At 31.2% G+C, this 11,795-nt stretch overlaps 1 protein-coding gene across 2 annotated transcripts; it reads left to right on the top strand.

Moving 5' to 3' along the window:
- Nucleotides 1-2,500: 2,500 nt before the first annotated feature.
- LOC120082166 (hydroxyacylglutathione hydrolase cytoplasmic) lies at nucleotides 2,501-6,900 on the top strand. Of its 2 annotated transcripts, none has more exons than XM_039037420.1 (7): nucleotides 2,501-2,752; nucleotides 2,902-3,024; nucleotides 3,181-3,342; nucleotides 3,679-3,757; nucleotides 4,971-5,084; nucleotides 5,694-5,870; nucleotides 5,993-6,426. In XM_039037420.1, exons 1-7 carry the CDS (start codon nucleotides 2,706-2,708, stop codon nucleotides 6,023-6,025), a joined length of 735 nt encoding a protein of 244 aa, XP_038893348.1. In that variant the 5' UTR covers nucleotides 2,501-2,705; the 3' UTR covers nucleotides 6,026-6,426. The 2 variants fall into 2 exon arrangements, with proteins under 2 accessions (XP_038893348.1, XP_038893346.1); XM_039037418.1 differs by lacking the exon at nucleotides 5,993-6,426 and adding an exon at nucleotides 6,603-6,900 and having other exon boundaries at nucleotides 2,508-2,752.
- Nucleotides 6,901-11,795: the final 4,895 nt, after the last annotated feature.

The raw sequence follows: 11,795 nt of genomic DNA, 5'->3' as shown, positions 1-11,795 counted from the left end.
TAATATCGGGGTAAAACAACATATTGACCCAACCGTTATTACGAACAACCTGTGAGGGCTCGACTTAGTGAATCAAGTGGACATAAGTATATTTACAATGAGGAGAGTGCAACTATCGAGCTATAGTGGTGTGACTTTATAGTTAACGAATACTGATTAATTTGGTTTAAAGAGTTCTAGCCAATTAATCTTAAATCATTGGAGCTCATGATCTGTAGGTCCATAAAGTCCCTCTACTAGCTCGTAAAACATGAACACCTTGAATTAATAAATTGAGTGAATTTGAAATGATATCAATTTGAATTGTTCAAATTGAACTTCAATTTGAAAATGTTCAAATTGAAATTAGGGTTTGAATTTGAACAAGTTCAAATTTGAATTAGGGTTTGTATAATTATATTTGATATAATTAACGTTTAATTTATTGAAATTAAATAAAATTGGAGAGTTTATAATATTTAAATAATGATTTAAATATTAATTACATGAATAAGATTCGTGATTAAAATTGGGTGTGTGATTAATTTAATATTTGATATTAAATTATTAAATTAATTATGTTTAATTAATTAAAAATAAAATTAATTTTCAATTTCAATTCAATTTAAGAAATTGAATTTTGATGTTTTAGATTTAATTAATTATGAATTAATTAAATCAAATTTTAGTTAATTTTGGTATTAATTAAATTTTGAAGTTGAAAATACAAAAATATGAAAACTTGGTTTGAGTGAGGTTTTTCCACATCTACACCAAGTAGGAGGTGTTCCTCCCAAATTTACACACAAATCCCACTTCCTCATGAAGCTGCTGGCATCGAGCTGAGTTTTAGTGCTTGCATGCACTTTGTGAATAAAAGCTTTGAAATTGGAGATTGGAAAGGAGAATTTATGAGTTCTTTAGAAGACTGCTGCAAAAATTCATCTTCACCAAAAAATCCACACAAACACCCTTCACAAATTCAATATAATTGGAGTTCCACCACTCAAATTCAAGGCTGAGAATAGGAGAGAATATCTCTTTGTGGTTCATTGGAGAATTGAAGTTAAAATCACGTGAAGAGCAGCTTGGATTTGGTAGAATTCATCAAAGGTATGTTCATAAGAAACCCTCTCCTGATTTTCTATCAAAGCATGTTTTTAGAATTCAAATTAAATGTAATTAGAGTGCTTATTGATTCTATTTGCTTTCGTTGCGTGTTAGTATATCCTATAAGATAGTCTTCACTCCATTCAAAACAAGCGAGGATGACATAACCAGATCGTAGGGGATGCAAGGGAATGTTGGGACCATCAGGTGCAAAATATGAATTCCGAATCCTAAGTCTGAAGCATTATACACTTTAATTTAATTAGGATGCAAATCTTAATTCATACATTAAGCGCTCAATACGACATTATTGGTTAACTCAACCATGTGTCTTGAGGCGATTGAGTAGAATATCCTAGGATCATTGTTACATTTTGGGTGTTTCCAGATTACTTAACTAAAAGCATTTAGTTAGGTTACATTCAAAGACTCAATTGCTTCTACTTTAGTTCATTTACTTCAATTTCAAACCAATCCCTTCCCCGTTTACTACTTTAACTAAAGAATTGACTTAGTGAAATTAATCTTTGTGCTTCTTTATTGTGGATCAACCTACTCTTACTACTAAATAGTAGTGGTTTGGATCGACATTTTAAATGTATTTGATTGTGAAAACTCTCGACAAGTTTGCTTTGTGTAGTCTATTATACTGTTGGTTTTATTAGTTTTTTTTTTTTTTTTTAATTCTTACAATTTGAAAGTTGTTGGGCGAAGTTGGCTATCTGATTTCCTGAGTTGGGTTATGGATGTAATTTATGGTGACTTGATATTTCCTTTCCCCCCTTATCAAATTTTAATGATTTTTTTTAAGAAAATCTCTCCGAACACATGCTCTAAATGAAAGCTAAAAATCACTTTTGGGCCATGAATTTTTATGTATGTAACAATTTTATTGTTAATTTTAGTTTGTTACAATTCAATAACTGTAGTTCTAAATTTGTAACAATTTAATTTTTTAACTTTAATAAGTATCACTTTAGTATTTGTACAACGTAGATTACAACAATTTCATTCAATGAAATTTCTTACACATGTAGATTAATAAATTATTTAATAATCAAATTTGTTTATTAATTATAAAAACAAGTCATTATGCAATCAACAAAATTGACTGTTAAGTTTGATGATTTGTTTACCATAGATATTAAATTGTTATAAATTTAAAAACTCATTACATGCAACTGCTTCACTACGACATCGATATTAGACTCCATCCACAGAGAAGAAAGCGAAGTGCAACTTAGAGAGTAAAACATAAAAGAAAAAAAAAACCCTAATTTCAACATCGAATAGATAACTATCAGACTACCTCTCATCTCAAATAATTATATTCGGATAAATTTCTAAATATATAAAAAGTTAATAAGTTATGAAATTAGGTGGAAGTGAAAACTCTTCTAACTAAATAATGATAAGAGTGAAGTCCCCAACTGGTAGATCGCATTCCATAATCCAATCATGCCCTAAACGAATTTAGAAGATTCTAGATGTCATAGTCATAAGATTCTTATCCGCTGTCACCGACTCTCTTGCCCACTCTAGATTGGACTTTGTCGCCGAACTCAAAGAATCAACTCAATCTTTTCTGGAGTTGGAAGAATCTGGTTTCAGCGCCGATGAAAATCCATTCAATTCCTTGTTTGGAAGACAACTACTCTTACCTGTATCTCCTAATCAAAACCCCATTTTCGTTTCTTCCGTCATTTTTCACTTCTGCTTCTCCAATCTCAAATCCCTGTTGGATTGCATATTTTTCTCTTATCTACTGTTAATGTAGTTCATTTTGATTATTGGGATCTGGGTGGATGTCAGGATCATTGATGAGAGCACTAAAGAAGCCGCGGTCGTTGACCCTGTAGAGCCAGAGAAGATTTTGAATGCTGCTAATGAACATGGGGTTCATCTCAAGCTCGTTCTTACGACTCATCATCACTGGCATGATACCCCCTTTTTCCCTTTTCACTCATATATTGATTATTGACTTGTTTTTCATTTCACTGCTTCATGTTTCTGTTAGTTTACCTTGAATTCCTGGCGGATGATATTGGTTTTTGTGAAGTTGTTCTTATTAGTATCGCTTTTACTTTTTAGGGATCATTCAGGGGGCAATGAGAAAATAAAGCAGCTTCTTCCTGGAATTAAAGTATATGGTGGTTCCATTGATAAGGTCAAGGGTTGTACTGATGCAGTGGAAAATGGTGATAAGATAACACTTGGTGCTGATGTTGTTATATTGTCTCTTCATACACCTTGGTATATCTCATTCTCTTTCTAAAGATTATTCCATTCTTACAGAAACAGTATCATGTTATGATCCTTCTGAGTTATGTAGATTGTTCCTTAATTGAATTATTAGTTCGTGTGTTCCTTAATTGAGTTATGATCCTTCAGAACTGAACTTATGTTATTGGAAAACTACCTATATATGTATGATTAGTCTTTATCTGATGTCAGTTGTTTCTTTTAACACCCTTTCACTTATTTTTTTGGTGGGAGGTAGAGAAGAATACTTTGTCTTTATCTGTATTAAGTGTTATTTCCCACCCAACGATTGTTCTTGATTTTCTTTAATTCGCTCTGTGTCGTCAGCCACACCAAAGGGCATATAAGTTATTACGTCTCTAGCAAAGAGGGTGAGGACGCAGCTGTCTTCACTGGTGATACACTGGTAAGTCGATATGTAAAGCATTAATGATATGTTTGTTAATTTGCTGAAACTTTCAATGAGGTGCCATTAGTTCGGGATATTTTTTTTCATTTTGTCCATTTTGAATTAAAGGAAGTTTCTTTTTTTAAAAAATCACAGCGAAATATTAGACATCCTTCCAATTAGAAAAACCTAGGAGATTACAGAAATATCCTTTCTTAGCTGATAGGCACTGATAATAATTAAAATAACGACTAATAATAGAGCCCCATCTTGTGGCACAATAGGGGATTAGATATCAAAATGCCATGGGATTTCAAAACCTCCACATGCACCAACATGCTTGGGAAACCTGGTTGACATTAGGAGGTGAGCAGCTTTGAATGTGCAGCAACTACAAATTGAGGGGTTTGTTGTAGCATCACCCACACTATAAGTTGTTTGGAAGAGCTTCTCTCGGAATTGTTGCTTTATCCCACCCAAGCTCAAACTGTGGAAGTTGAGGCCAACTGACAATTTTGTTATAAGCAATAATGGACACATTTCTACTTGTTCAATGAAGGAAAAACCTCAAGTTTAAGAGAAGAATGATGAACTCAAACTAAGAGACATTCAAAAGAAGTCTAGGCGCAAAAGAAGGATGGACAGAGGATTTAGACTCATAAGCTACTTGCTCAAAAGTCTTGCAAACTTTCATAAACTTAGCCGTGTAGATACTCTTTGGGTGCTTCTATTGTCAAATTACCATATAGTGCCCAAAAGAGAATGTGGCTTTTGCTCCTCTATAATTCCCGTCTCCTCTAGATTGCTAGAGGTGTGTGGCGGAGTGTAAAACTTTCTTTGTCAAGGCAGATAAGTTTTGGGGTGCATTTGATGATGTAGTGTTCAACAAGATGCTAATCAGTAACCCTTTAACCAAGACCTTTTCGAGCAATTCCTCCTCACCACATTAGAAGGCGCTTTAGAAATTCTAAAGCCTGGTAGTTAGTCAAGAGATTATCTTGATAGTGGTAGTACTGATTTATGATCTGTACCTTTCCTTTCTCTTTGATGGGATGTTATTTCTTACAATAAGAAAAATGGTTCCAGTTTTGGGTCTCAGCGCATACTCTTCTGTCAGCACAATCCAGTTAGTCAGTATATAGTTCTTTTATTTCCTTCTGGTACTTGATTCTCATGCAGTTCTTTCTTTCTAGATAACATGTTGCATCTTAACTTTGGTTTCTTTGTATAGTTCGTTGCTGGATGTGGTAAGTTTTTTGAGGGAACAGCAGAGCAGATGTATCAATCTCTATGCGTAACATTGGGTTCATTGCCCAAGCAAACACGAGTGTACTGTGGCCATGAGGTAATTAATTATCTGACTCTTATTCATTTTCTTCCCTGTTCAGTGTTCCTTCATGGGTACATTTACTTCTTGTGATCTATTTTGAGTTTATTTTGTTTGTAGACTCCATTTTGAGGGCGTTATATTTATGTGGATTCCCTTTGTACTCCAATTCATCTGAATGTTTATATTTTGGATAACCCATTCATAAATGACGCTTAATCATTGCCCTGAACTTAAAGCCTCACTAAAAAGAAAGCTATACGGTGGTCCTCTTGCATCCATATTGCTTCGGGAATAGTACATAATGTATTGAATACATATGAAAATTCCTTTAATAGGCTTTGAGCGAAAGCCTATTAGAAGATCAAAATTGCATACACTTTTTCAAATTTAAGATACAGTTTGATGAAACAAAAGTTTAACATGAAAATTGATGCAACTTGACAAGTATTAGGGTAAAATTGATTGATTTTTTCCCTTAAAATATATCATCCAAGCCCTTTTGATGTTTTCTTTTCCCAGTTAAAGTCACATTTGCCGTGCTTTTCTTGTAAATCTGATTTGAATTTCCGAACATTTTGTTGTTGGTTCTTGTTCTGATGTAAACTAATCATTCTCTTTATACAGTACACAGTGAAGAACTTGCAGTTTGCTCTGACAGTTGAACCAGACAACGAGAAGATAAAAGGTAAGTTGTTGTGGGCTCAGGGCGAGCGACAAGCTGGACACGCTACTGTTCCCTCAACCATTGAAGAAGAAATGGAGACAAATCCTTTCATGCGAGTTGATCTTCCACAACTTCAGGTACTCCTATTCTTAGAGGTTCTAAACCTTTTACATAATAAGTTCACAGTATTAAAGGCATTGCTTTTTTATCTGTGTTTTACCTTTGAGGTTGGTAAAAAATGATTGTCTAATTTGACCAGCGGGTTGTGATCAACATTGCCTCGTTGAAGTAGATCTTTCTTCGGATGAAGTTCTGCAAAAAAGACCTGTATTCAGGCTACAAGCGATTCAGAAATGGCTATGAGCTTTGAGGGGTGTTTGGGGCGCTGAATTGGTTATTATAGTTAATGGTTATAATAATTTATAGGTTATACTAGTCTATGTTTGTGTGTAGTCTATTTTAGTCTGGATAGGAAATAGTTAATATTGTAACAAAGTGGGAAAGAGGATGAGCGAAAAATAGTAAATACTGTAACAAAAAGGGATTTAAAACATTAATGTTGTAGTTAATTGTAAGTTATAATAGTTGGAAACACCAACTATTATAATTAGAGTTGAGCTATAGCCTACTCCACCTACTTGAAGTTAGGGACCCAAACAACCCTAAAATCTTATCTTACTGATCAATCGTCCATTCTTCTTGTACATATCTTCGCCCTTCTTGGAACTGATTTGTATTGTTTGTAGAGAAATCTCTAATCAAGGATAGAACAAGATCTATACGTCGTATCTCAAGATTTTTGCAACAGTTTAATTCACATGACATGACGATGACGTATTGATATCGTTTTGGTGGTTTTACTGTTGCAGGAGAGGGTAGGTAGTCCTTCTCCAGTTGAAACTATTAGAGAAATCAGGCGGCTGAAGGACAACTGGAAGGGTTAAGATGACTGATACCAAACCCATGTTATAGTTTGGGGTTGCAATCTCTTGTACACAGGTATAACACTTCTTAATAATAAAGCTTGAAAATATTGCGTTTGAATGTTGACTTGGTTGGAGACAATCTCCTGATAATAAAGCTCGAGTTTGGCTGTACACTGTAATACTGGGTGCAAGTGCAACTTCATTTCTTTCAAATGTAGTAGTAATAATTAATTATGTTTCACACTTTTTATGTGGTGTTAGAGTCCCGTGCAGGTTAGTCAAAGCGAGCATAACTCAATAGACTTATAGATATGTCAGTAATAAAAAGGTGTGTGATTCGGATCCCCCTATCCCATTTTGCTTGAAAAAGGTCATAATGCATATTACATAATGTTGCCTTGGTTCCCAAGGCAGGTATTCTTAGCTCTTATGGTAAAAATTTGAGAATGCCATTTTGTAAAATGGTATTGTAGCATGGTCTTTCAAAATTCAAAAGAGTGGTGTGAACACGTGACACTTAAAAGAATCTGATCTAGAAGTAGGAGAGAAAGTCGGTTTAGTTTTTTCGATTTTGGAGGTCAACCAAGAACCAAACTGAATCATTTGGTTTTATAAAGAAGAGAACTAAATAGATGTTCAATAAAGGACAAAACCAATGGATCGGTTTTTATTTGGTCTGGTTTATCGTTGATTTGATTGTTCGGATTTTTCAAGGGTAAAATTAAAATACTAAAAGGGGCTTAGGGTTAGAATTTATTTTCAAGGGTATATATATATACCCTTGATCTTGTTTGGTTTTGATTGATTTTTTTAATAAAAAATTGATCCAAACCAACAATGTTCTGTTTTTTCCAGTACAAAAGATGTCTAGTTTTATACTAAGAAATTGAAGCAAACCAATGGATTGACTTAGTTAGGTTTTATTTTTAGGTTTTCCATTTTCTTTATTGTTTTTTGTACTCCTAGTTGGAGGTGTGAGGGGGCAATTGCCAAAGGGTCTTTTAGCAGTCTTTTGGATCATTACAGGGGAATTAGAATTTGGATTTGCTCAAATGGAATCAGATTATTGAGAATGTTGAAGTTTGTGTTTGAGGGGTAGGGTTGGGTTGGACGGATTTTTGATACCTGTGATTGAATTGCAAGGTTCGGTTGAGTTGGATTGAGTTTTGTTATTTTATTTATTTATTATCTTCTTAGAGTATTTTTGTATTTTTTTTCTCCCTAAGCTTGATATTATATAACTTTTAATGATTTCCTTTGTAATTCACAAATAAAAAAAAAATTGTATTTCAACCCTAACTAAATTTTTTAAAAAAGACATCAACTCTCTACTTACTTTTAAAGTTACAAAAAATATTGACTTCAATTTTCCTATCTCCAAATTTTATTCTACCACCTTGCAATATGCAATAGTTAATATGGAGGGCTGTTTTTGCGTTGCTTTACAAGTTTATCATACTTTGTATTTCTTTTTAAGGTTTAGAAAGTCTTGATTAGTTTTCAATTCTAACTACTAGCCTAGTAACTTGCAATATCCAACATGTAACTTAAGTCGATATTTTGCATTGGTTTTAAAACATTTATCATACTAACTAACTATATATATTAATTAGCAAGGTCCTTATTTTAATTTTCAATTCTAACTTTCATCCAAAGTATCCCAAAACCCGTTCCAAAATCAATAATAAGGTGGTGGTTTTGAATTGAATTTCAAATCCTCGAACTCGTAAATATTAGTTATAGAAAGTCCTATTAATATTCTTATCCAAAATTGAAATTTGTTGACAAATACTTGCTTAGATTTGGTTTAAAAATCATTAATCATTTTAAGTGTCAAATATTGAAAATAATGATTAAGATAACATTATAACAGTTGGGTTGGCCATCTTTAAAATATTTAAAATCATGATTAAGGAAACTCATTTGAGCTATATTTGGATCGGTCTAATCCAAATATTTATGTATATGTATAGTTTTTCATATATTATATTTTATATGTTAAAAGAAGTAGTTTTTTAAATTCTCTTTTCAATATATTTACATATATTATCGATTTTGGCTAACATACATCTTTTTAAAAGTGTTAAAAACAAATTAAACTTTTTAAGACAGTTAAAAACTAAATAGAACTTTATAATATCAGTAATTTTATCTATAAAAATAATAAAAATATAAAATACATTAAATAAAAATGCAAATTAAACTAATTTTAATAACATTTGGTTAAGAAAATCTAAAATATACCTATAAACTTATAAATAAGGGTTCTTTTCAAATAAAGGGAAATAATCCAACTTATTTAAAAAGATAACAAAATGATAGATAACCATAGATCCCGATAGACTTTTATCATGAGGGATAGAAGTCAATTGTGGTCTATCGCAGTCTATTACTGATAAGACAATGATATTTTACTATAGTTGAAAATATTTTTAGCAATTTTACCATATATAATAATTACTTTATAAATAGTTAAGGTCTCGTTTGGTAAGTAATTTTTTTTTTTAATATTAAGAGTTAAGGTCTTATTTGATATCTATTTCGCTTTTTGTTTTTTGTTTTTGAATATTAAGCCTATTGCTTCTCAATTTCTTATAATGATTTGCATATTTCTTAAGCACAATGGTCGAATTTTTAGCCAAATTCTAAAAACAAAAACAAGTTTCTAAAGTTATTTTTTTTAGTTTTCAAAATTTAGCTTGGTTTTTTAAACCATTGATAACAAGTAGATATCAAAGGAAGAAATTTGAAGATTGAAGTAATGTTTATAAACTTAATTTTAAAAAACAAAAAGAAAAAACTAAGGTCTCATTTGGTAACATTTTGTTTTTTGTTTTTATTTTTGAAAATTAAGTCTAAAATACTATTTCCACTTCTAAATTTCTTCATTTGTTATCTACTCCAAATTTTGAGAACTGCCTTTCAAAAAGTTGGTTTTGTTTTTGGAATTTGACTAAGAACTCAACCATTGTAATACAAATTATGGTAAAAAATAGGAAGATATAAGCTTAATTTTTAAAAACAAAAACAAAAAACAAAATGGTTACCAAACGTGGCCTAAAATGATTATTAAACCAGGCCTAAATAATTGATATTCAATGGGCTAATCCAATGGGTCAATCCATTTTTTTTTTTTATGAGAAATCGTAAGAAAGGTCTAAAATGAGGAGGTGAATTTGAAGTATGTCTAAATTTAGTTTGCAATGCAAAATTGTCTCATCGACTTTGAGAGGTCTAATATATTTATTTTATTTCCAGATTTGCCCTCTAACCACCATAGCCACCACCTTTTTTTAAGGTTTCAAAATTTTATTTTGATTGATTTTATTAGATAGTCTAGTGTATTTTATATTTATTTGTTTTGAAATCTTGAAAACAAATATATTTTCAATTAGATAAAACATTTTTGTTGTATTTATGGCCATTTTTTCTAGTTGTTGTACGGAAGCCTGTTTGGATTGACTAGAAAAGAAAATGTTAAACACTCTTGATAAAAACGATTTAAAATACATTTCAAAAACTATCTTGAGTGGTTGTCAAACACTCTAATTTTTTTCAAAATGACTTGATCAAATACTTGCAAATGTATTCCAAACGCATCCTAGAACGTCTTGTTGCTGATTTTCATTTTCTTTTCTAGATTTTTTTTATCACTATTCAATCAATTGAAGGGACAAACTAACGACAAACTCACGATGGAGAAGAACGACACATGCAATCTGCAGATTCCTATGGAGGATAAAAAAGGCCAAAGCGAAAATTTCACTTTCAACTTTTCTTCACTAGATGAAATCACGCCCTTCTGACCACCAACACATCTATAAAAATGTCATTTCATGAGATAGGATAAATTGCAATGAAATAAGAATAACTCAGGTGGCAAAAACAGTTGCAGTAATGGTCGGATCTGAAGGTCAACAAAGACAACTCACAAAATCTTGATTTTATGTCATATGTCAATTATTTTTGGGGCAATTGCAACTTTAATTAAAAATATAAATTGAAAATTAGGCCTATGTCCCTAAATTCTGCTTTTTTGCAAACATGTCAAAAAACTTCCCCCTGAAAATTTTGTTATGTGATTGCTACTGATTCCTATGTGATTATTATGTGATTGCTATGTGATTATCACACTCAATTCAAAAATGTTGAAGTCATGACTTTGATTTCTTAAAATGTATTTGTCTTACAATACAATTTTCCATTATTTTAAAGGGTTTGACACCTACAAATATACAGTCTATTCATATAAGAACAAGCAGCACATATCTATAAAATACAAAATACATGTGTATTTGTAGGCAAAGATAGAAGTTTATGTTTTTTCTTCTCTAGAGAGATGAAAGCTTTGGAATGTTGGTTCATTCATAGGCTTGTGGTTATAGTGTGTGACAACAGTGTAATTAAGTGGGGTGATAAGGTTTAATAGACACTTATTTGGGGTGAAAGTTAGTTATTATTTGATTTGATTCTTATTAGGTTTTACAATGTTGTCATTAAATCCTCTCCTAGGCATATCAAATATTTGTGTCCCTAAGTTTTGTTTTTTTTTTTAAACATGTTAAAAAAACTTCTACCTAAAAATTTGATTGGTATCTGATTTATATGTGAGTCATGACTTTGGTCTCTTAAAATGTATTACAGTGCAATTTCCCTTTTCTTTATTATCTAAAAACTACCTTTCCAAATTTGTTTGATTGTTTACAACATCATATTTTATATTTTGATTTGTTTTAACTCATTTGGTATTTTAATTAGTTAGATTTTTTTTAAAATACTCCATAATGTAGAGATTTGATTGCAATAATATATTTGATTTGTTTTAACTGATTTGGTTATTTTAGTTAACTATATTCTATTTTAAATATCCCATAGTTATAGGATTTTGTTTCAAATATTTTATTTTTGTTAGTGGATTATAGGAATAATATTTAGGAGGATAGATGGGTCTATTTAAAATGAGATAAATTAAAGAATCTAGAGATTTAGATGTTCCTCAAATGAAAAATAGGATTAGATATTTTTCAAAAAAATATTATTCTAATTTAAGCATTTGTCTCATAGGCCCTTTAAAAATAAATAATTAAGAATTTATAAAAGGCCAAATTACCCTTAATATCTTTAAAGTGCTGGAAT

This window comes from Benincasa hispida, chromosome 7 (assembly GCF_009727055.1).
Source record: "Benincasa hispida cultivar B227 chromosome 7, ASM972705v1, whole genome shotgun sequence".
Taxonomy (NCBI): domain Eukaryota; kingdom Viridiplantae; phylum Streptophyta; class Magnoliopsida; order Cucurbitales; family Cucurbitaceae; genus Benincasa; species Benincasa hispida.
This window is presented reverse-complemented; position numbering and strand designations above follow the sequence as displayed.